Source organism: Microcaecilia unicolor, chromosome 12 (genome assembly GCF_901765095.1).
Source record: "Microcaecilia unicolor chromosome 12, aMicUni1.1, whole genome shotgun sequence".
Classification (NCBI taxonomy): domain Eukaryota; kingdom Metazoa; phylum Chordata; class Amphibia; order Gymnophiona; family Siphonopidae; genus Microcaecilia; species Microcaecilia unicolor.
The window spans coordinates 42,921,311-42,946,005 of NC_044042.1; the positions used below are offsets into that span (position 1 = coordinate 42,921,311).

At 42.9% G+C, this 24,695-nt stretch overlaps 1 protein-coding gene across 2 annotated transcripts in view; it reads right to left on the reverse strand.

The window, feature by feature from the left end:
* Window positions 1-24,695, reverse strand: part of ZBTB16 (zinc finger and BTB domain containing 16) — a 294,044-nt gene that overhangs the window by 21,914 nt on the left and 247,435 nt on the right. For both annotated transcript variants that reach the window (XM_030221434.1, XM_030221433.1), the window contains exon 5: window positions 2,037-2,207. In XM_030221434.1, the coding sequence (XP_030077294.1) occupies window positions 2,037-2,207 (171 nt within the window). The remainder of the gene's footprint in view (window positions 1-2,036; window positions 2,208-24,695) is intronic.

The following is a 24,695-nucleotide window of genomic DNA, read 5'->3' on the forward strand; positions in this document are numbered from 1 at the left end:
TATAAAGCAATCACTTATGCCATCCTTGAAATCCCCTTTCCTCTCTGCTTCTTCATGCACACATACACTACATTTACCCAGGTAAACCCAGAGCTACCGCTGGAAGGAAGAATAATTATTTATAAAGGTGCTTGTTTGATGTGGTCTTAGTGTTAGACCTAGTTAAGCAATTAATAATAGAAGGTGTAACTTGTGTTTAAAGCATTTGGACACCCTCAAACACAATGTGGTATTTCTTCTCTCTCAGTAAGTGTAACAAAGATAGATGAATGGACTAATTTCTGGAGTACAGGACACTGTTTAGTAAGAACACCATGCATAGAGTCTGTGGCAAAATCATAATTAGAAATAGGGAACACAGCCACTTAACCATTATGCAAAGAGTCAGTGGTATATTTGAGAATAGGGGCATAGTCAGCCACTTATCCAAATTATGCAGACAGGACAGCAGCAGCAGAGCTCAGAATAGAGGCATGAGGAACTAGTGTCTTGTCTCAGATCACAAGAGGCAGGCTTTGGAGATTTGTACTCTCGCCTTTTATATGGTAAGAGGTGTGGGAAAATTCAGGAGATAAAAGCAGAATTGGCAGCTCAGACTGAGGTGGCAGCAGAGAAAGCTTAAGAACTTGCTGAAATACTGAAGAACAACAAATCACCAGGACCAGAAGGCATTAAATCAAAAGCCCCAAAACTATGGCTATCAACCTGCAGAACCCTTATAATAGTATGGAGCCTGCTAAGATCAGCCTGGCTGCCACAGGATGGGAGGGTATTACCAACCTAAAAATGACCCAAAACTACTACCATCAAATGGAAGACAGATGCTATCTGTCAGATGGAATGCATTAGTGAGAATTGACTAAAACACTGTCCAGCAGTGGAAGCTTCATTATCAATTTCTCACTAGCTCAAGCTAAAACACAGTCCGGCTTATTTTCGAAAGAGAAGGACGCCCATCTTTTGACACAAATCGGAAGATGGGCGTTCTTCTCACAGGGTCACCCAAATCGGCATAATCAAAAGCCGATTTTGGGCGTCACCAACTGCTTTCTGTCGTAGGGATGACCAAAGTTCCCGGGGGCATGTTGGAGGTGGGACTTGGGCGTGCCTAACACATGGGCGTCCTCGACCCATAATGGAAAAAAAAGGGCATCCCTGACGAGCATTTGGACGGCTTTACCTGGTCCAGTTTTTCTTACGACCAAGCCACAAAAAGGTGCCTGAACTGACCAGATGACCACAGGAGGGAATCGGGGATGACCTCCCCTTACTCCCCCCAGTGGTCACTAAGCCCCTACCACACTCAAAAAAGAACTTTAAAAATATTTTGTGCCAGCCTCAAATGTCATACTCAGGTCCATCACAGCAGTATGCAGGTCCCTGGAGCAGTTTTAGTGGGTGCAGTGCACTTCAGGCAGGCGGACCCAGGCCCATCCCCCCCAACTTACACTTGTGGTGGTAAATGTAAGCCCTCCAACACCCACTAGAAACCCACTGTACCCACATTTAGGTGCCCCTTCACCCGTAAGGGCAATGGTAGTGGTGTACAGTTGTGGGTAGTGGGTTTTGCTCAGCACACAAGATAAGGGAGCTTTTCCTGAAGTCCCCTGCAGTGCCCCCTAGGGTGCCCAGTTGGTGTCCTGGCATTTGAGGGGGACCAGTGCACTACGAATGCTGACTCCTCCCATGACCAAAGGGCTTGCATTTGGTAGTTTCTGAGATGGGCATTCTTAGTTTCCATTATTCGGCAAAAATCAGAAACGACCAAGTCTAAGGACGACCATCTCTAGGGAAGACCTAAATGTCAAGATTTGGGCATCCCCAATCGTATTATTGAAACAAAAGATGGACGCCCATCTTGTTTCGATAATACGGGTTCCCCCGCCCCTTCGCCAGGACGTCCTGCAAGGACGTCCTCAGGAAAAATTTTGGGCGCCCCTTTCGATTATGCCCCTCCACGTGTCTCTAGTGGCTGGTGTCAAATCAGGTCACTGATGGCTGGTATCAATTTTTCTAGCTATCCAGGTAGACATTACCTGTATGTGAGCGGAGGTGACGCTTCAGGGCAGTATGGCTAGGGAACGTGCGGTTGCATTCACTGCAGATGTAGCTGCGGACTCCCGCATGCACCTCCATATGCTGTTGCAGGGCTGTCTGTGTTTGGAAGCGCTTCCCACAGAGAAGGCAGAAGACGGCCATGTCTGTACCTGCCCAGAAAAACAAAAAGAGAAAAAGAACTCAGACATATGCCATACATGGATTCTACTCTAAAGCAAGATATAAAAGCACTTATGGTTAGCCTATACAACACTTTTTTAAAAAATAAGTAAAAAACTAATCAATTCTAAAGAGCATCTCTTCTCTGTTGCTCTATAGTAACCCATTTAATCCCCCCCCCCCCCTCAACCTTACATGTGTTTCTGATGATATTCAGACCAGTTCCTGGATAAAGTCAGGATGACCTCTTTGCTGTCCTAACCTTACTTGGATAGTTGCCCAGCTTGCAGACTGAATATGTCTCCTCACTGTTGGAAGCGCATCGAGTTAGACACATTTTGGACACTTTCCCCTTCCCTCCAGGTTTCCCTAATCCTTCTATCCATTCCTACTCTTCCCCAATATCTCTTGTAGGTTTTTCTGCTGTATTAGCTTCATTTTACTGCATTGGCGTCTGCCTCTGTGGTCTGTTGTAAGGCACATTGAGCCTGACGCTGTTGGGGAAACTGTGGGGTACAAATGAGATAAATAAATAAATAAATATTGCCACTAACCAGGTACTCTAACTTTGTCCAGACTCTTCCCCTGCACTGTACAGTAATGCCAAGGTGGCCTGACCGAATTTTCAGTGGCACTATCTAGTTAAGTGCTACTGAAAATCCAGGTATGACACAGTGAGCAGGACTTATCCAGGTAGAACTGGCTTCTACTTGGATAAGTACCACTGAATATCAGGCCCATGCATTCCATGTGTGTACACTTTACATATGTGGTAGCACAATATTCTAAAAACCATTTTCTACACGTAAAACAGGCTAACAAGGAAAAGGCTTTATTTTAAAAAATCACCCCCTTAAAGTACCAAAATCACATTGCTAAGCCCCTCTAACCCATGCCCCCCCCCAAAAAAAAAAATTTCAGACCCATACCTGAACCTTTTTCTGATTTATTTGTATAGAAGAGACACACACACACATACACCCAAACAATCTCATAAGCCACACTTTAGATAGAAGAAAGACCATAAAACTCATGGAATCAATTTTCAAAGGAAGTTATATTTTTACTGGTAGTTGATAAACGTTTTAACTTTTTTATCCATAAATTTTCAGCCACCATCCGGATACTCTAACTGCTCTGCCATTATCTATCAGTCTGGACCATCCATCTTGCACTACTGGACTTTCTGCCCCTAGCTCAGGGTGAGCAGTTTGCATAATGTTGGGCAACACCACGGCAGTGGCACACTTCAACAAGCAGGGTGAAACTCAAAGTGCATCAGTAGCACTGAAGTCGCAAGTAATGGCAGCTGGGCTGAGCATCAGCTTCTGGAATGCTCACTGGTGCACATTGCTGGGACAGAGAACCTCAAAGTGGACTTCTTAATCACAATTCGTTAGATCCAGGAGTGTGGAAGGTGGAAACAGTAGCGTTTCAGCTCCTAGTGAGGTGCTGGGGTCCACCATATTTCAAGTTTCATCTTTGATATACCACTGGCACAGTGTAACTTTTACAGCGGTTTACAATATGAAATATGTAATAAAAAAAAAAAACAAGTAAGATTGGGTATACCTACATGAACAGAGGCAGGTATATAGATAACACATTTCCTGCTGTGTACCAGTATCAGATCACCATTCCTGATCATCTCCGAGTTAGGTTCCAAAAGTGTCCAAAAACATCTGTTTTTAGACCTTTCTTGAACATTGAGGGTGAGTTCTATTTTTAAATGGTGGGGTAAGGAATTTCAGAGGGAGGGGCCTACTACACTAAAGATTGAATTACGGATGTCACCTAAGAAGGGAGATCCATAATAATCTTGTTGAAGAATAAGGAATTATCATTTGAGAGTGGTAGCCATGTTAGTCCACTCTTAAGGTTGTCAATAGAAATCAAACAAAATAAAACATGGAAAAGAAAATAAGATGATACCTTTTTTATTGGACATAACTTAATACATTTCTTGATTAGCTTTCGAAGGTTGCCCTTCTTCGTCAGATCGGAAATCCGATCTGACGAAGAAGGGCAACCTTCAAAAGCTAATCAAGAAATGTATTAAGTTATGTCCAATAAAAAAGGTATCATCTTATTTTCTTTTCCATGTTTTATTTTGTTTGATTTCTATTGACAATCATTTGAGAGAGAAATGTCCAAATGTCCCTGTTTCTTCAGTTGCAGGAAAGAATGCGGTTCTGAGAGGATCAGTGCCCTAATTCAAACTTGGCCTCAACAGCAGCCTCTCTACATCTTCCTTTCATGGACTCTAATGGGTAGAGTCCTTTGAGAAGATTGATTGTCATCTCTTTCTGATACTCCTGGTCACTTTGGAGTAGCCAAGACATCCTTGGTACACAAACAATGCAGTTGTTAGTGGAGTTACCTCCACCCACAGGGTGGGACATACTGCATCAAGGGCTAGTGGACATTCAGGATCCCAATCCGTTCTGGTTTACAATTTTGGCCCTGGAAAGGAAGAGCTTGATGAGATGTGATTTTTCTTCTCCAGTTACTGTTGCTCTCTTGAAGGCCTGTAAAGGGTCTACCTCTCTGGCTTATGTGTGGGTCTGGTGCATCTTTGAGAGCTGGTGCTCAAAGCGCTTTTTCTCTTTCTCTCTGACAAGTGCAGGTTTTGGGTTGGATTGGATTTTATTAATTTTATATATTGCCTTATACCTTAGGGTCAAAGTGGTTTATACAAAATTCATTAAAAAAAATAAGTTTCTAAAAATTAAGCAGTTACAAAAATGCATAAAACAATAATACAGTAAAAATAAAATCAGCAAAATAGGTGAGTAATGTCCATTAATAAGTCAAACATAGTATTGATGAAACATCCAAGACTTTAAAAGCTTACAAAACACAGTTTATGAAAGTGCATTTTGAAGCTCCTCAGGCAGACAGTTCCAAAGAGAAGGACCAACATAAGAAAATACTTGCTTCCTGGAAGAGTCTGGATTGGTCCCAGAAGACTGCAGAAGGGCGGATATGGTCCCTCTGCACAAGAGCAGAAGTAAGGAGAAGGTTGGAAATTACAGACTTGTCAGTCTGATCTCAGTGGTAAGCAAACTAATGGAAACACTTCTACAGCGGAGGATTGTGAGGTTTCTCAGATTGAATGGACTGCAGGACCCGAGGCAGCATGGATTCACTAGAGACAGGTCATAGACAAACCTGATTGATTTCTTTGACTGGGTGACCAAACAGTTGGACTTGTGAAGTGTGCTAGATGTGGTGTACTTGAATTTTAGCAAAGCCTTTGACACAGTTCCACACAGGCAACTGATAAACAAACTGAGTGTCCTCGGTATGGGACCTAAAGTGACTAACTGGGTTAAAAGCCGGTTAAACGGAAGGAGACAAGAGGATAGTGGTAAATGGAGCTTGCTCTGGGGAAAGGGATGTTATCAGTGGTGTACCGCAGGGGTTGGTCCTCAGCCCGGCGCTTTTTAACATCTTTGTGAGTGATTTTGCGTTAGTGCTGTCTGGTAAGGTTTGTCTTTTTGCAGATGATACCAAACTTTGTAATAGGGTGGACACCCTGGAGGGTGTGGATGGCATGAGGAAGGATCTAGAAAGGCTTGGAGAATGTTCCGATAATTGACAACTAAGATTTAATGCTAAGAAATGTATGGTCATGCACTTGGGTTAGAAGAATCCAGGGGAGTGGTACAATATAGGGTGTGAAGTGCTTCTGTGTACGAAAGAAGTGCGAGATGGGGGAAGGATGATTGTGTCTGATGACCTTAAAGTGGCCAAACAGGTGGAAAAGGCAACAGTCAAAGCCAGAAGGATTCTTGGCTGTATAAGGAGAGGGATAACTAGCAGAAAAGAAAAGAGGTGATAGTGACATTATATAAGTTTCTGGTGAGGCCCCTTTTAGAGTACTATATGTAATACTGAATACTGCACCTACAGAAGGTTATAAACAGGATGGAGTCAGTCCAGAGGGTGGCTACAAAACTGGTAAATGGTCTTGGTCATAAAACATATAGGGACAGGCTTAGGAACCTCAACATCTATACGCTGGAAGAGAGGCGAGAGGGGACATGATAGAGACATTTAAATACTTCAGTGGCATTAACGTACAGGAGGTGAGCCTTTTTCAAATGAAGGAAAACTCTAGAATGCAGGGGCATTCAGTGAACTTAAGAGGAAAAAGTCTTAGAAGAAATCTAAGAATATACTCTTTCATGGAAAGGGTGGTGGATGTGTGGAATGGCCTCCTGGTGGAGGTCATGGAGATGAGGGCTGTGTCAGAATTGAAGAAAGCATGGGACAGGCATGTGGAATCCCTTAGGTAAGGGTTAGTGGTTACTGAGGATGGGCAGACTGGATGGGCCGCTTGGCCCTTATCTGCCATCATGTTTCTATCCACATAATACAGTGCAGACCAAGGACGGCACTCGGTGGCATAGCCATAGATTGGCAGAGGCCCACCCATTGTCTGCTCTAGCCCACCCAGCACAGCATACATCATCTGTGTAGCTGGCAGAGATCCCCATCCGAACATTGTGGCTGTCAGCCACCATGCTTCCAGCCACCAACATCAGGGCACTCCTGCTCCCCACATGCATGCTCAGTCTTCCATGTGCTCAGTTCATGCATGAGAATGATCATGTGTGGGACGGGGGGTGTATGGTCACTGACTGCCATATTGTTCAGATGGCTCTGGGCATTGGCGAAGACGGTCTTCAGCTGGCAAGGCACGGGAATCCACACCAGCCAAGGTATTAATGTTTAACATTCTGTGGGTGTGTGAGGGGGTTTAGGGGCAGAAAGGAAATGCATAAGTCTACCCATTCCACCTCTGGAAGCACCCAGAAATTGCCTTCTGGCTACACTAGTGGCAACACCAATAAATTTTCCATATTGTGAAAAATGAGATTGCATTGTGTGAACCTTATTTAAAATTTAATAAATTGTTAAAAACGTATCTATTTAAGACATTTTTGAAGGCCCGATTAACATGATATAAAACCAGTTACAAAAAAATACATATTCTCCAGAGATTATCAGTCTTTTGATTTTTGTAACCTGCACTAAGTCTTTGGGAAAGTTGCAGAACAGAAGTTCCTTGTAGTTGTACCTGAATGTCTAAACTAAATGGATAAACAATGTTGGGACTGACTGCTTTATATGTAATAATGTAAACACCAGAGTAGGCATTTACATTATTATGGTCGCTGCTGCCACTGAAAATCTGGCCCTGTATTTTACCCATACTTACTGAACCTTCTCTTGGAACTGCCTTTTCCTAAAGTTAATTGTCTATACTATGAAGGTAGGGACATGAAATACTTTAGCTTATCCAGCTGGGCTGACATAAGCCTAGAAAACCCAGAACATGAGGTCCATCCTCTGACCCTGGGGTGCTGTCCAAAGGCATCTGTCTCCTTTTCTTGATCTTTACATTGTTGTAAGACACTTAGCTGTGTCCTTTTCCAAGGCTGAAATGCGGTACATTAAGTTCTCCAATAAACTAAATACTGTATGAAACACTATTTCCAGAATATCTTTGGTTTTTAATGCGGGGTCTACAGCCAAAGACCCTGCAGCACCACCACTTCAGAATTCTCTGGCACACTAGAGGGGGCCTCGGATGACACAAGCAATTAGGACATCCTGCCCGCATTGTGCGGTGAGAATCTTGATGGTATGGGTCCTGCAGCACATCAAAGATGTCCAAAAAGCATTGCTGGATTCTGGTACCCTAAATCCACAGCTTGGTCAATGGGAAGGCAAAAAGAAATCTGTAGACAGGAACTTTCATCTCTCACACACACGAGGACATGTGCGTACTTATATGGGAGTGAGAAAACGAATCTATTAACACAAAGGCAACAAAAATACTAACAGATATTTATACCATCTGTGAAAACTAAATAAAATAAGACAGATTTTGTGTACTTAAAAACAACTTATTTTGGTTCCCTGCACAGCTTCACAGAGAATGAGTCAGTGCAAATGGTTACGTTGGGCAATTAAGCAAAATAATATTGAAGGTGGGGGTGGGGATTGTAACACATTAAGAATCTGTGAGACTATGGGAATAAAAATAGTGCTGGAAAAAAAGGAGGGAAAAAAAGTCTGAAATTAGCAGCTGAAGGGAGATGTCGTAATGTGATGTGAATTGAGATTTCAACCTAGACTGGAAGAGTTGGTCATACATGGCCCTGGCACCAAAATCTATTTCAACAGTCAAAAGTTTGAGTTCAAACACCACACTTCACAACTCTTCCCATTTCCCCTTCTTCAGTCTTTTACTGTTGGAGGCCACCCTTCACGAATGCAGTAGAGTAGGGTCTCCTCTTTGCACGCATTACCTTTATCAAACGTAAATCCCTCTCATGCATAATCATTTTCAAAATCCTGAAGGCCAGACTGATTTGCAGATTTCCAGGCCCAAATTTGGGGACCCTTGCACTAGAGGAAATGGGGGGGGGGGCGCAAATAGGCTATGGGGTTTCCTTGGATCTATCTTTCATCGCTGTGGTTGGTTTTCTATCAGAAGGGCAGTATATCAAGTCAAATAAATAAGTAGAAAGTTGAATATCTACACATCTGGGCAGAAAATATCTACAGCTGCAAATTTGTTTTGCACCACAGAATTTCATGTGAAAACTACTGAAAATAATGTAGGGGAAAAAAAACCTGGAGTAATCAGAAGGCAGTTTGTGACTGTCTTGCTAACATGCACCTTCTGGAGACAAATACAAGGGCATTGGAAACCAAGGGGAGGAGGGATTGCAGAATACTTGCTTACATTTAAAAACTGATGGCTGTTTGCCATGTGCTATCTTCTAATATCACACAGATCAGAGAGGGTAGATAGAAACTACAATTGCCCTTGAATGGCTAGGGATCACTCAGAGTGAGTAACTCTGAGCTCTAGGTCCCTTAAACCCAACCCTTTTAAAACATCAAGAAAAGATATATGAATAAAACAGAAAAACCCTGGTAGTAAGATAAGTGAATTCCGCAAATGTCGAATCATCTGGGGTGGTACAAGATGGGTGGTGTGTGTGTGTTTTCTTGTGAACTACTCATGTAAGAATCTCAGAAACTATCATTTGTACAGTAATTACTTCAATACTTGCTGGAAGCATACATTTAAAACTTCGACTTTAAAGTGAGTTCATGAAAACAATATAATTGCAGATTTTAAAACAGGCAGACCTGGTTCTTGTAAGAGCAGAATCAAGGTATCTTCTTCCACTCTAGTGGCTTCCTGAATTTTAGATCTAATTAGCAGTAAGCGGGAGCTACACAGTGCCAATAATGACTAGTTTTACCTTTTTTGCAGCATCTACTGGTTGTATAGGATGGCAAAGTGTTTTACAAATACTGCAACTTGTAGCACTGCCACTTCCAAGACGTGCAACACAGTCATTAATGGCATTGATCACGGGGAAATTAATTATCATGAATTATGCTTCACCGATGCCTCCGCTTCTGTTTGTGCCAATTATGTATATGCCAAACAGTTAAATCAAACTCAATCCCACATGCTCTGGCAACATAGCCACACCCTTAATCATCAACTTCTGAAAAAAAGGACTGCATAGTCAAGGCAGCCATTACTCTACATGTCAGTATACATACCTATACAGATATCCATATGGAGTCATAGCTGCACATAAAGGGCTACATTCTATATATGGCATCTGAAAAATCCATGTGGAATAAATTTCCGCCTAAGCATATTCTATAAGCGGCTCCTAAATTTAGGTGCGGTATACAGAATAAGCTTAGTTGATATCCCAGCGCCTAGAACTATGCGCATCCATTTACACCAAGGGAATGGTGACGTAAATACTGGTGCACAGATTTAGGCACAGAGGGCCATATTTCTAAATTTTGGAATGCCCACAAAATGTCCATTTCCCTGTCCATAACCACACTCCTTTTTGTCTCTGCACATCAGAATGTAGGCACTGTGCATTACAGAATACACTTAGTGTGTTATGCATGTAAATTCTAATAATTGCCAATTTGTGCTCATTATTGCTTGTTAAGTGCTGTTAAAAATGCAGATTGGCTTGTTAAGCCAATTAAGTTACATGCGTTATTATAGAATACTGTTGGATTTCGGCGCAGAAAGCTAGGCACGATATACAGAATCTCAGGGAAAGCCCTTTTAGTAAAGTTGGCTAAAATCTGGTTTAGCATGTTCTAACACAGGATTTCACTGTGCACTAAGCCCAGATTTAAAATGGCACACTGCAGTGCATGCAAATCTCTCTCATGAATATTCATTGCAGATATCCTGAAAACCTAACTGTCTGGGTGCCTCCAGGACCAGGTTTGGGAACCACTAATTTCCATTAACTTGGTATCATTTGGGACTTGTCCCTCTCCTTTTTACCCCAGATCTCCCATTATTAAAGGTTTCTTTCCTTCTCTTCTGCACACCGTATGCCACCTCTTAAGTCAATTCCATGTATTTATCCTTTCATTTTTTCACTTCTCGCCTTGACTACTGTAATGTTGTCTATGCAGGTTTACCCTGGTCTTCCTTGATGCAAACCATCCAATGTTGCCATTAAAGTGCTCTGTCATGCCCGCTGTTCATATCACACTACTCCTTTAATAAAATGTCACCGCTGATTACCTGTCGAGAAACATATAACATACAAGATTGCACTCTTGACATTTAAAGCTTTCAGAACAGGTTTTCCCCGATTATCTTGCCTGCCTCACCATTCCTTACTGTCCTGCGGGGGTCCTCCATTCCCTTGATGATCACCGCCTTGTCCTTTACGGCCTCCAAGCTTGCCCAGTACAGATCTACAAGCCACAGTGGGGCCCTTTTAGAAATGCGCGGGAAGGCTAACGCATGGGTAGCAGGGGCGTATATGGACTTCAGCGGTAGGGGGGGCCAGAGCCTAGGTGAGGGGACACATTTTAGCCTCCCCGGTGCCTCCGATCCCCCCGCTGCCATCACCGACACCCTCCCCTGCCACTGCCGACACCCCCTGCCGCCGCCAGCACCACCTCCAACAAGTTTAACCCCACCTCTCGACCCGCCCGCCATCCATCACCATCTGTACCTTTGCTGGCGGGAGACCCAGCCCCCCGCCAGCCGAAGTCTTCTTCCTGCGTTTGTTTTTTTCTGAGTCTGACGTCCTGCTGCACGTACAATGTGCAGGACGTCAGGCTCACAGAAACAGAACGAAGCCCTGCAGATCACAAGGCTTCGTTCTGTTTCTGTGAGTTTGACGTCCTGCACGTTGTACGTGCAGCAGGACGTCAGACTCAGAAAAAAACAAACGCAGGAAGAAGACTTCGGCTGGCGGGGATTAGGGTCCCCTGCCAGCAAAGGTACAGACGACAACGGCGGGTTGGCCGGGGGGGGGGGGGGTTGAGAGGCGCATTGGTAGGGGGGTTCAGGGCCAAATTTACGGGGGCCCAGGCCCCCGTGGCCCCATAGCAGCTACTCCCTGATGGGTAGCATGTGCCCAATCGGTACTACCGCTGGGGTAGCACGTGTGCCTGGCAGTAATTCCAATTTTGGCACATGCCAAATACCGCGGCAGAAAATTTTCTATTTTCTACTGCAGGGGCATTTCCGGTGGTAAATGGCAGTGCACCCACATCGGCACGTGCTGCATGGTTACTGTGTGGGTAGAGCGTGAGCCCTTACTGCTAGGGCAATGGATGGCGGTAAGGACTCAGGCCATAAATAGGTATGCGCTAGTTTTAATATTAGCACAGGCACATTAAAAATGGCCTTTTTCCTAGCCACGGTAAAAAAGTGGCCCAGCGTGCGTCTAAAAGACGCACCCAGACTACCACAAGCCACTTTTTACTGTGGCTTTGTAAAAGGACCCCAATGCTTTTTTCTTACCTTGTATCTGGAATTCTCTCCCACTTTCTCTTCACAGTGAACTTTCCCTTAACACTTTCAAGGCCAATCTGAAAGCTTGGCTTTTTAAACAGGCATACAGGGGTCAGACTGATGGGTCTTTCCAGTGCCATATTCTTTCTTTTTGCTCTTATTCTGTCCCTGCCATTTTGCTTTTCTGTGAGCGTTTGGCTTTACTATCAATAACTGGTGTTTCTTTCCTGTTTCTGATTTGATTGTAGTTTGTACATCGCTCTGTTCTGCCTAGGGTTACCATATTTTGTCCCCAAAAAAGGAGGACACATGCCCTACCCCACCCCCTTTCACACTCTCGCCCGCCACATTTTCCCCTCCCCCTGACACACCCCGTCACCCCCCTCCCCTTACTACTGCCCTGGTGGTCTAGTGACCTCTTTCCTGCCTGGAGTGCTGCCCTGCATGCATCCTTCCATCCTGTTGGTGATCTCGGCACCGATTCAAAATGGCAACCAAGAGCTGAAGTCTCGCGAGTTCACGTCAACTCTTGGCGGCCATTTTGAATCGGCATCGAGATCACCAACAGGATGGAAGGATGCATGCAGGGCAGTGCTCCGGGTAGGAAAGAGGGGGCTCTTTCCTGCCCTGAAAGCGGAAGAGGTCACTAGACCACCAGGGCAGTAGTAACTAAGGGGAGGCTAGCAATCTGCCCGTTTGTCTGGATTTCTGGACAAACGGGCAGGCTGGCGGGCGGGCCATCCTATAGGATGGCCCACCCACCAGCCTGCCCATTTGTCCAGAAATCCAGACAAACGGGCAGATTGGCAAAACCCGCCTGGTTGCCCGGACATGTCCTCAAAAAGAGGGCATGTCCGGGTAAATCCGGACATATGGTAACCCTAGTTCTGCCTTGCGAGCTAGAGCAGTCTAGCAAGTCTAAATAAACTGATTTTTCAGGGTATACATAATTATTATTCATCAGGTATATTTGCAAATATCTGGTCTAAGAAATAGGTTAATTTGTACAGCTTAGTTACCCAGAAAACCATATTGATTTGAGGCCTTTGAAGACCAGTGCCTGTGCACCTCGACCATAAGCCCTTCCCTGTTGTAAACAACCATCACAAAATCAAAAATGGGACATGAATGGGTGGCTTGGAAGCAAATCCTGAGAGGTATACAGCCCCTCTGCTCCCTACCTTACAGATCAACAGCAGGAGTGGGGTCAGAGGTCAGCAGGCCGGAGGCCTCAACCACCTCAGCCAGCTGTAGATTTGAGATTTTAGATTCTCCTCAGAGGATCTGCCTGTATAAATTTGGAAGTAACACCCGCTGGGGAAAGGGGGTGGGGAGGAAAGAGGAAAAGAGAACAATGGCTTCTAGCAGGGCTGAAAAAGATGACAATGCACCGAGGCCCTGCATAGATCTGGAACAAACCTCACTGGTCACGCAGGGAACCTCATTTGTGAAAGTAATTGGGCCAAATTTAAAAATCTGGACTAACTTCAGCAAAGTTTGGAGGGACATGTTATCCTTCTGCAATCAAAACACACAGAAGACCTACCAAGAGGACACTGCCATGCTCTCTGCTAACTTTTAAAAGTCTACATAACTAGGAAACAGAGGTGTAAAATTTCTAGCACACACATGCACACAAAAGGACTTTAATGCCAAGTTCATTTCAGTTTAGGTATACATAATGGTTTCTTTCAAGGGCCACGATTATTTATATAAATCATTGCTGCTTTAAAAAGGTACCACCGACAAAGTCTCCCATCTGAATATTCCAGCATTATGGTTTGGGCCCATTCAGCATCTTATTGAGACCGATTTGTGAAACAATTTGAAGAAAGACTATTAAAATGACAAGTGGTTCTCTAGAATGGAATAACTGGCAGGAGATGATACACCATCAATAAGCCATTGCTGAAAACTGCTTCTAATTGGCAGGAGATAGTGTCTGTAAACCTAGCAAAAATCAATTTAAGGCGCGGAGCACAAACATCAAGAAATTATTTAGTAATGGGAGATTTCATCAGGACTTTTTGCTGTTGCTGGTCCACAATTGTCACTGGCAATTTTAAAGTTTTTTTTTTTTTTTTTTTAAACAGAGGAAAAGCTTTTCTAGGTAAGGCTTGAGTTGCTGAGAAGAGGTTTTAACAAAGAAGGAAAGGCAGTACTAACCCTTTTGTGGACCTTAGACGAACAAGCATGTTGCCCCCTCCCTATCATAATACAAGGCCCAATGTGGTTCTAATAGCAGAAGAAAACCACCAGAGGAGAAAGCAGCAGGTAACAAGTGCTACTAGTCACCTCCTCCTGCTGATTTGGAAAACACAGACCTCTAAGGTAGTGGTGGTGGCTTTTGACCTCCACTTTTATTCCTGCCAGTTGACTTAGAACAAAAATCTCTCTTAGGAGCCACCAACCAGGAAAGAGATCTTGGTGTCATCATTGATGATACGTTGAAACCTTCTGCTCAGTGTGCGGAAGCAGCAGCTAAGCAAGCAAATAGAATGTTAGGAAAGGAATGGAAAACAAAACAAAAATGAGGACATTATAATGTCTTTGTATTGCTCCATGGTGCGAATGCACCTTGAGTACTGCGTGCAATTCTGGTCACCGCATTTCAAAAAAAAGATATAGCGGAATTCGAACAGATACAGAGAAGGGCGACGAAAGTGATAAAGGGGATAGGATGATTTCCCTATGAGGAAAGGCTAAAGCAGCTAGGGCTCTTGAGCTTGGAGAAGGGACCGCTGAGAGGAGATATGAAGAGGTCTATAAAATACTGAGTGAAGTGGAACGGCCAGATGTGAAAAATTAAAAATACCAGGATTAGGGGGCACACAGTGAAGCTACAAATTGGAGAAAATATTTCTTCACTCAATGTGTAATGAAACTCTAGAATTTGTTGCCAGAGAATGTGGTAAAAGCAGTTTGCTTAGCAGGGTTTAAAAAAGGTTTGGCTAGCTTCCTAAAAGAAAAGTCCACAAGCCATTATTAAGATGGACTTGAGGGAAAATCCACTGCTTATTTCTAGGATAACAGAATAAAATGTATTGTACTGTTTTGGGATCTTGCCAGGTACTTGTGACCTGGATTGGCCACTGTTGGAAACAGGATGCTGGACTTTATGGACATTCGCTCTGTCCCAGTATGGCAACGCTTATGTTCTTATGTAATAAGCATTATCTGTGAGTACCCCTCCTAAACATTTAGGCCCTAAGCACATGCTTGGTTTGTCTATGCCTTAAACCTGCCCTGAAGGGAAAGGGAAGACAGGATGATGGAGAAGACCGGGAATAAAAATCAAGAGGAGATGAGTAGAGAGAGAAAGAGGAGACTGGCAGATCAGAATACTTCCTTTTGCCTCTAATGAAAAATGTTTAAGATGCACGAAACTCCACTATGCTAGCTCTACATCACCTGAAGGCAGATATTTTTTTCTCAGTGGACCCTAGTTAGGAGAGGAAGCTCCATTAAAAGGAAGGGCTAGCCTGATAGCCCAGTGGGAGAAACTACCGTACCTTTGTATGGGAGGCTAGATTTTGCATAAAAAGAGGAATGGAGATGGAGGGGATTGAAAGAAGGGATCACTTAACTGGAGGGAGGGGGAAGAGCAGCAATCACAGCTGGTAGAGCTGCATGGTTAAGTGGGCGGAGGAGGAGTGGGGAGATACACGTGGGAATCACAGCCATTGTACTACAGCACAGGTGCAGGGAGTTCCAGAGTCTCAACTCTCAACCAAAAAGACCATTAATGTGATGGTTGAGCTGGATGTGGAAGTAGTAAAAAGCAAAAACCCCATCATCACCCACCTAAACTGAAGGCTTGTGGGTGGGTGCCTCAGCCCCAATAAGGCAGATTTTGACTGAGATGGAGGCCAAAAAGAAAACGAGAGGGGAGGAGTGAGGCAACTGAATTTGGGCAAGAAATACAGAAGTAGACAGTATGGATAGCTGCCCGCTCTCTTTGATCTCAATAGGGAGGGTCCCGCATTCCCTAGGGACAGCCCTTCACAGGGACCATTTAAGGTAATCCAAATATTTCTGGGGTATCAGTCAGGCAGGTATTCAGGATGTCCTCAATGAATAAATGTGAAATCAATTTGCCTGCATTGCATACAAATTTCTCTCATGCATATTTGTGGATATAACTACCTCAGGGTACCCCAAGGCAGGCTTGGGAACCACTGTTCCAGAGCATTTTATTTTGTTTTTAGTATATGAGTTATAGATATGCATTTCACCAGTTGTGTGAAATGCCTACCATAACTAGCCAATAACCCACCCCCCAACCCACAAATATATGTCCTACAGTCATCGATACATTTGTAGAGGGTAAAGAAACAAAATGACTTCCTTGCATAATGTGGGCCACAGTTGTAAAACCATGTGGGATTGCCTAGTGGCCCAGTTAAAATAATAATAATAATAATAATAATAATTTTGAAAGGAATAAATGCCCATTACTGAATTTTAACTTAGCTCTTGCTGAAAACAAATCCTTTTTCTGATAATTGTTTTAGGCCAGATGGTTTTGTGAAGCATCTTAAATTAAAAAAAATAAAAATAAAAAAAAAACCACACACACAATAAATATGCAGAAATGAAATATCAAGCAACATGATTCAGGTTGGAGGAGAAGAAAATAAAGAAAAAGAACAATTACCCTAAGATAAATTTAAAAAGAGAAAAAAAAGGTTTTATTTATTTAACTGACATTTTAATGTTTTTTCTCCCTTTTCTTTTGGTGATGATTACAAATTAACAAGCATTTAAGCACTTTTTACTGTCAACAATTAAAGGGGAGAATATGGAAGCTGAGGCCCAGTGACCATTCATTTCCACGGTAACCGCGCTATCACTACTCACCATGGGGCCTCTTCGGTACTGTACCACAAACAAAGCTCAAAAAAGTGTACCATTAATTTTGTAAGACATGCAAAAGCAAATTAAAATATAAAAAGACCTCCGAACAAAGATAGGGACCAAGACAGGGGGCAGGATAGGTCAAGCTTGTGGAATTAAGGACTTAGCAACAGTAGAAGGTTTAAGCCAAAGGGCCTATTACACAAGCTCAATGGCTGGACCTGCCTCCCCACCTTTCTTCTCTCTCTCTCTCTCTTTTAAAACCCAGAAGTAAACAATGAAGTGTGGTATGGAGGGGGGAGAAAGGGGCTGCCACCCAGCAGCACACAAGTCTACTTTGGCTGGGAGAGAAACACAGACACAGATTTTAGTTCTGCAAGACCCAGCAAGTGTTAAATTCCCAAACTCAGGGAGCTTCTCTTTGCCAATCCCCCTATCCAGCCAGGGGACACCCAATATTACAAAAAAGAATGGGGCTTGTTACCCTGGAAACCTACCCCTACTGCCCAAAAAAGGGAAAGGGAAATGGGACTTGATATACCGCCTTTCTGAGTTTTTTTGCAACTACATTCAAAGCGGTTTACATATATTCAGGTACTTATTTTGTACCAGGAGCAATGGAGGGTTAAGTGACTTGCCCAGAGTCACAAGGAGCTAGCTGCATTGGGAATCGAACTCAGTTCCCCAGGATCAAAGATTATAAGACCTTTGTATGCAGTGTCCTCAGCATAGCCAACCCACCATGTCTTTCCCATAAGAATTGCTCCTCTTCTGCAAACACTTCATACTTGCATCCTGATAACAGTAGTATCCGTAACGTGTACAGCAACTCTCACTGCTGTTTATAACTGCGTTGATTCTGGTTAAGGGACGTAAGGCTGCCAACTTCTCTGTTTCAGGAGGGAAGCTGCTACATTCTTGGCCAGTCTTGGTTAAAATGATGTTTCTCCAGCTCCCTCTACATCACACAGGCTAAGCCTTACTCCTCCTTACCTTAAGGCAATACCAGACCTCTTTCAACACTTTCTCCCTTTCCACCTCTTATCTGTACAGTAGGGTAGGGTTGCCATCTAGATCCAGATTCGTCAGACACAGTTGATCCAGTCCTGGGCTTACCCTATTGCATGCAGGGATTTGTGGTTCCAATTTCCCCATTGGATTCCGTCCCTGCATGCATTGGGGTAAGCCCAGGACTGGATCAACCTTGTCAGGCAAATATGGATCTAGTTGGCAACCCTAACAGTAGGCTGCCCAATCCAAATGCTGCCCTTAATTCATCTTCTCACTCACCTGTGCTCCAGCCCTCAAGATGAATCCCACTGTCCATACTTCATACAAACAGTGCACATGCCCCCCCCCCCCCCCCCATTTCTCAATTCTCTGTTTGGTTACATATTCCTAGTTTGTAATTTCAGCAGATTTGATCCTGCCTACCTTTTCCCCTCCCCATTTTCCACTTGTTCCTAAATACCTACAATCTGTGCATCAAAGACACTTTATAAATAATTCCCAACAGCAGTGATCACAAGCCAATATGTTCTTTTTCTTTTTTCTTTTTTTTTTTGGAGAGGGGCATTGGGGGTTTCAAGGAGGCAACTGCTTCTGTACTGTGAAGATTTAATATGCTCAGGATCGCTCCCAAAGACAGAAAAGAACACGCGACTGTCCCCCTTTAAGAGGAAATATAATTTACAATGTGCAGCCAGGCGGCCCATAGCTTCAATCTCGTTTACTACAGAGAAAACTCTGCTGGCTGCTCCCGTTCCCACAAATCCGATTTAATCAGACAAGCCAGCCAGCGTGGCTTGAAGTAAAAGCGGATAATTAGTAAACAGAGAGCTACTTCACTGCTTCATTGGCATTCGAGCTGGGCTAGTGTGTCGCATTTAAAATGCAGTCTGATGAAGTCTACAAAATCAAACCATTTGTTACTCCTATTGAAGAGGCTTCAGGCCACTTGCAATTAAATTGGAATTAGTGCTCAGAATGAGATACAGCAAATTCATACTAAAAAGGATCTGACTTTCAGACATTTGACTTCAACAGTTTGTGTGTGTGTATCTATGTACACATGTGTGCCTGCACACATATAAACTACCAACACACTCCTGCCTGGCCCCTTGCATTTATATTACTTTTATACGTTTGCAATATTGTTCTGATTCATAAATTTATGCTCCCTATGCTTCTGTCCTTTGTTGAATTTTTCAACTGATTGTAGCTGTATTCACGAAGTACATGACTGTCTGGTTAGTGCAGTGGGCTGAGATGAGAACCAGGGGAACTGGGTTTGATCCCCACTACAGCTCCTTGTGACTCTGGGCAAGTCACTTAACTCTCCATTGCTCCAGGTTTATAAGTACCTGTACATAATATGTAAACCACTCTGATTATGTTCACAGAAAGATGGTCCCCATCCCCCTTCCCTACAGCAGGGGACATAAATGTAACCCGTCCCCGCTGGAATCTAACCTGTCCCTGTCCATCCCCACTAGAATCTTACCCATCCCCGCAAGAATTTAATGGTGCCTAAAAAAAAGTTCCAGTTGGCTCTCTGGGTTTGAGCCGTAGCACAGCAGGCAAGGAAAGAACGGAAGTTCAAACTTTGAATACTCTGGTGTGCACATGTAAGGCTTGCCTCTGATTCACTGGCACTGTGTGTTGTGAGAGGTTGCCACATGCACACGCCAGTAGGTCAGGTGACCTCTGATGCTTGTGTCTGTGTCAGAGTTGAGGCCTGAGTATTAGCCTGGAAGCAGAGAGGATTAATGGAAGACTTTCTGCATTTGCATTCTTAAATCAAGGAGGAGGAAGAGACAGCAGTCAAAGAACTTGGTAAGGAAGAGGCTGGGGCAGGGGCACCTTTGGATTTGGGTGAGAATGCTCACAAAGGTACTCTCAAAGCAACCTAATGGTTAGTGCAGTGGACCTCTGATCCTGGTGACCTGGGTTCGATTCCCACTGCAGCTCTTTCTGACCTTGGGCAAGTCACTTAACTCTCCATTGTCCCAGGTACAATGGAGTTAAGATTGTGAGCCCTCTAGGGATAGAGAAAGTACATGCAAATAATGTGTACAGTGCTGCATATGTCTACTATTTATTTATTTTCTTTATATTTTGCTCACACCTTTTTCAGTAGTAGCTCAAGGTGAGTTACATTTAGGTACTCTGGATATTTCTCTGTCCCAGGAGGGCTCACAATCTAAGTTTGTACCTGAGGCAATGGAGGGTTAGGTGACTTGCCCAAGATCACAAGGCGCAGTAGTGGGATTTGAACCGGCCACCTCTGGATTGCAACACCGGTGCTCTAACCACTAGGCCACTCCTCCATTAGCGCTGTAAAAATTATTATTAGTAGTAAAAGTTTCGCCAGGGCCATATTAACTACCCATGAGGCACTTGGTCAGAGTTTGAATGATAACTCTATTTTACTATGAAACAGTACTGGACAGGACATCATGTCACCATAGATTGTGTAAAGTAACTATTACCTTTTTTTTGCTTCTCAATCCCTTGGCAAAAAAGCTATTTAAAAAATAAAGACAAAATACATTCCCTCTCTTACCGTGTATGTGAGCCGAAAATACGCATTTTAAAAGCATCAAGCTGGAGCGGACATGTGAATGGAACCTAATTGTGGTTTTCCATGGATGCAATGGAGGATGTCATCCCAGCTCTTGCAGAAAAGCACAGTCCTTTTCACAACTTCCTCTCCCTCGTGCTGCTGCTCTGCACCACTTATCTGTGAAACAATGACCCTATTTACAGATGATTGCTGTTTTCTATGAATGCTGCGGCATCTTTGGCATCCAGAAAGATATTTATAGTGCTCTTCAGAGCCACTATATGACAACAGCTTTTCACAGGATGTGGCTCCCAAAAAAGAAAACTTGGGATTATGATTCAAATGGCTTACCGGGTCTGTACAATCGCCATGGCAGAAACTGATTATTAGGACTCCTCTCACATCTGTTACCATAATAGAAACCACAAAACATTTACACTGTCACATTCTAAGGCAAAATGGCTGCATACTATCCTTAAAACTGCAGAGAGACTTATGCACAAAGTTCAAGAAATAGTTGTCTTGCACAGGAATATAAGACATACCATGCTGGTTCACATTTAAGGTCCATGAAGTTGAGCATCCCATCTCCTACCCTAGTCAATCTAATCACTAGGAAGTACCTAGCAGATCCCAAATGCAATGGATGAGTAGTCTAGTGGTTAGTGCAGTGGACCTTGACCCTGGGGAACTGGGTTTAATTCCCACTGCAGCTCCTTGTGACTCTGGGCAAATCACCCCATTGCTCCAGTACCTGTATATACTATTAAACCGCTTTGAATGTAGTTGCAAAAACCACAGAAAGGCGGTATATCAAGTCCCATTTCCCTTTCGCTAGTTGAGATTCTACATGGAATGTTGCTAGTGGAGTAGCCTAGTGGTTAGTGCAGTGGACTTTGATCCTGGAAATCTGAGTTTGCTTCCCACTGCAGCTCCTTGCGACTCTGGGTAAGTCACTTAACCCTCTATTGCCCCAGGTACAAATAAGTACCTGTATATAATATGTAAACCGCTTTGAATGTAGTTGCAAAAACCACAGAAAGGTGGTATTATCAAGTCCCATTCCCATCCTCTCCTTGCAGCTTCCTCTCACAGATGAGTGGCAGCCTTTCAAGGTCTGCTTAATTGTGTATGAACCTTTCTTCTAATTAATTTGTCCAACCCCCTTTTAAACCCAGTAATATTAGATGCCTCGACCACATCCTCTGGCAACACATTCTATAGCTTGATAGTTTGTGAAGTTAAAGAATTCTCCAATTCATTTTTATGTGTTAATTTCACAGTGTCCCCTAGTCTTGGTACATACAACTTCCTTCTTTACCTGTTTCACCTCCTCATGATTTTATAAGCCATCATGTCTCATCTCTTCTCCAAACTGAAAAGCTCTATCTATTCAGCTTCTCTTTGTAAGTGGGCTGCTTCAACACCTTTATCTTTTGTCGTCTTCTCTGTACGTTTTCTAGTTCTTCTAGTCTTGGAAACCATTTTACATTGCCTTCTGGTGGGTCTGATACTTTGGCTTAAGCTTCTCACAGTTATGTCCCAACTCTGGAACTGCAATCCCAGTCAGATTTGCGTTTAGCGATTCCTTCAGCCAGAGATATTAAAGTTTCCTTGTACTATTAGCATCCAGTTTCAGAAAAAGCATCACAATTATGAAATAGTCTCCCAGCAGATTTAAAAAATTGGAAAATGCTATTTGGAAAAAAGACATTTAAAAATTTGGTTGTTTAATTCATGAGCAGCAAACACCTTTTTGGTTGGATGGGTCATTCCGATGCTGTTCTCCAAGGTTCTCTAATAACCAATGACATGTGATGCAAAACCTGGGTCAGCCATTGCACCACCTATGGTATAATCAACTTATTCTGAATTTAAGGAAAATATGGACTAAAGAATCTAAAATATCTTATTTACTTTAAAAAATTTCTATTACACACGATCCTACAACTCTCGGCAGATCACAGCATAACATACATAATATCATTTTAAAAACCAACATACACACACACATGCAATAAAAGATTCTTGACTAAAATCCAAATAAATAAAAACAAATCATCACAAATAAAGAGCTTAAACACCCAGCTTTAAACCACTGTAAAAGAATAACTAAAGAATAGTTGAGTGCTAATGTATAAAGATATATTTTGAAGTAACTGTATTCCATATTAGAAATTTATATAAAAAATGTTGCTGTTTTAAAAACTATTTATTTCTAGCATCGTAATGCAGGCTATACTGGGCAATGTGAGGGATATAAATTTCAGATTAAATTAGATTCTATATCCTTTTTGATATGGATGACCAGAACTGCACACAATGGTCAAGGTGCAGTCACACCACGGATTGATAGAGGTATTATAATGTTCTCCATTTTATTCTTCATTCCTTCACAGATTATTACTAAAATTGTTTGCTTTTCTAGCTGTTGTCACATATTTGGCTGAGCACTGCAGCATATTCTTTACAATGGACTCCTTGATCTTTTTCCTGGGTGGTAACCCCTAATACAGAATTTAGCATTGTACAAGTGTAGCTAGGTATCTTCCCCCCCCCCCCCCCCCCCCCGTGAATGAATTTGCACTTGCACAGATAAAATCTAAACTGCCATTTTCACACATCTCTCTCCAGTCTGGCAAGGTCCTTCTGCATTTTCTGCCTAGAATGGTAGACAGCACAAAGCAATAAACTCTTTTACACAGATAGATGATAGAGAACAGCGCTAGATTTTTGGCACCATACTCCTCAACATCACTAAAAGCTACATGGTGCCGGAAAAACAGCTGTGTTGAGGGCAGTGATGGAAAAGTGAACAAGATAAGAGAGAACTGGGAGGGGCTGACACACTGGTAGCCTAGTTGGTGATGTCTGGCTGGCTGGATGTAGGCCTGACTGGCTGAGTGTAGCATTAAGAGAGAGGGCCACCTGAATAGAGCAGGCACCCTTGAATCATCCTGGAGAAAGACTCTCATCAAGGAGAAAGAGTCAAGAGAGCCTGATTTTCACAAGGGACTCTCTTGCGGGTTGTATGTCTTGGTTTAGGGACCACTGCTGTTGTTGTAGTGAGGGAGAGAGATAGGTTTTTCTTGCATGGTCATCATCCCAGGGGAGTATGCTATGCTTTCTTTATCAGGCAGGGGAGCCCGTCTTGTTTTTAAGGAAGGGGAGGAGGAGGAGTGTGGGTAGATAATTTGATATCAGTCTCAATGGAAACAGGGAATACAAAGAAGGTGGTAGAACTTGATTAGAAAAGGATAGTAATGCTTGTTCCATTAACAACTAGGTATCAGTCATTTAGAATCTGACTGTGGATTACTGTTTAGACATTTTGATGATAACAGAGTTCAGTCAAAAGGGGACAAGCTGACTTACTGGATGATGCTATTGAACTGATGGTGCAAATCCCTGTGTTAGTGGTAGGGGGCAATGTTAATCTAGTAATCTTTAAATTAGTCACTTTATTTTCTAACTCCTCTTACCTATCTATATGTTAACCATCTCTCTGACCCTCATGTGCAACTTTCTTTAAATTAATCACCTTACTTTCTAACTCCTCTTACTCTCTTACCTATCTATAGGTTCCAGCTTATACCCTACACTGTCAATTAAAATGTTCTACTACGTATTGTGTTGATATTGTACGTAGTATACTATCTCTCTATATATACATTTACCAGATGGTGATAGGATATTCATCTCACAGCATGTGAATATTATTATTTATTTATCAACCCAGGACCTCAACGCTACCAAGCTTGGCTATTCTATATAGAATACTCACTCTTTTCTTTCTTAGTTAAGAGCACCACCACTTTATTATTGGAGCTATGTACCTATCGTCGGTCCTTATTATTTTTATTTTATTGTGGCGGGAGCACTACTAACCAATGTAAAAAAAACTCGTTAAGGAGAAAAAACAAAGGTTTCTTAGTCTACCCACCACTAAAAAACACCCACACTGTGAGAGAAATATCTTCAAAATTACTTAATTGAAATCTAACATATTACATTCTGTGACAATTCTTTGTAATTTTGTTTCTTTTTTTATTTTATATTTTCTTATTGAACGGCACTCTCCTTACCCACTCCCAGCTGTGCACTTATCTTACCGGCTCATAAGCCCTGCTGTATCGTGTCTTAAGGTATTCTCTCCTTAAAGAGAGAGCCACAATACAGCAGGGCTTATGAGCCGATAAGATAAGTGCACAGCTGGGA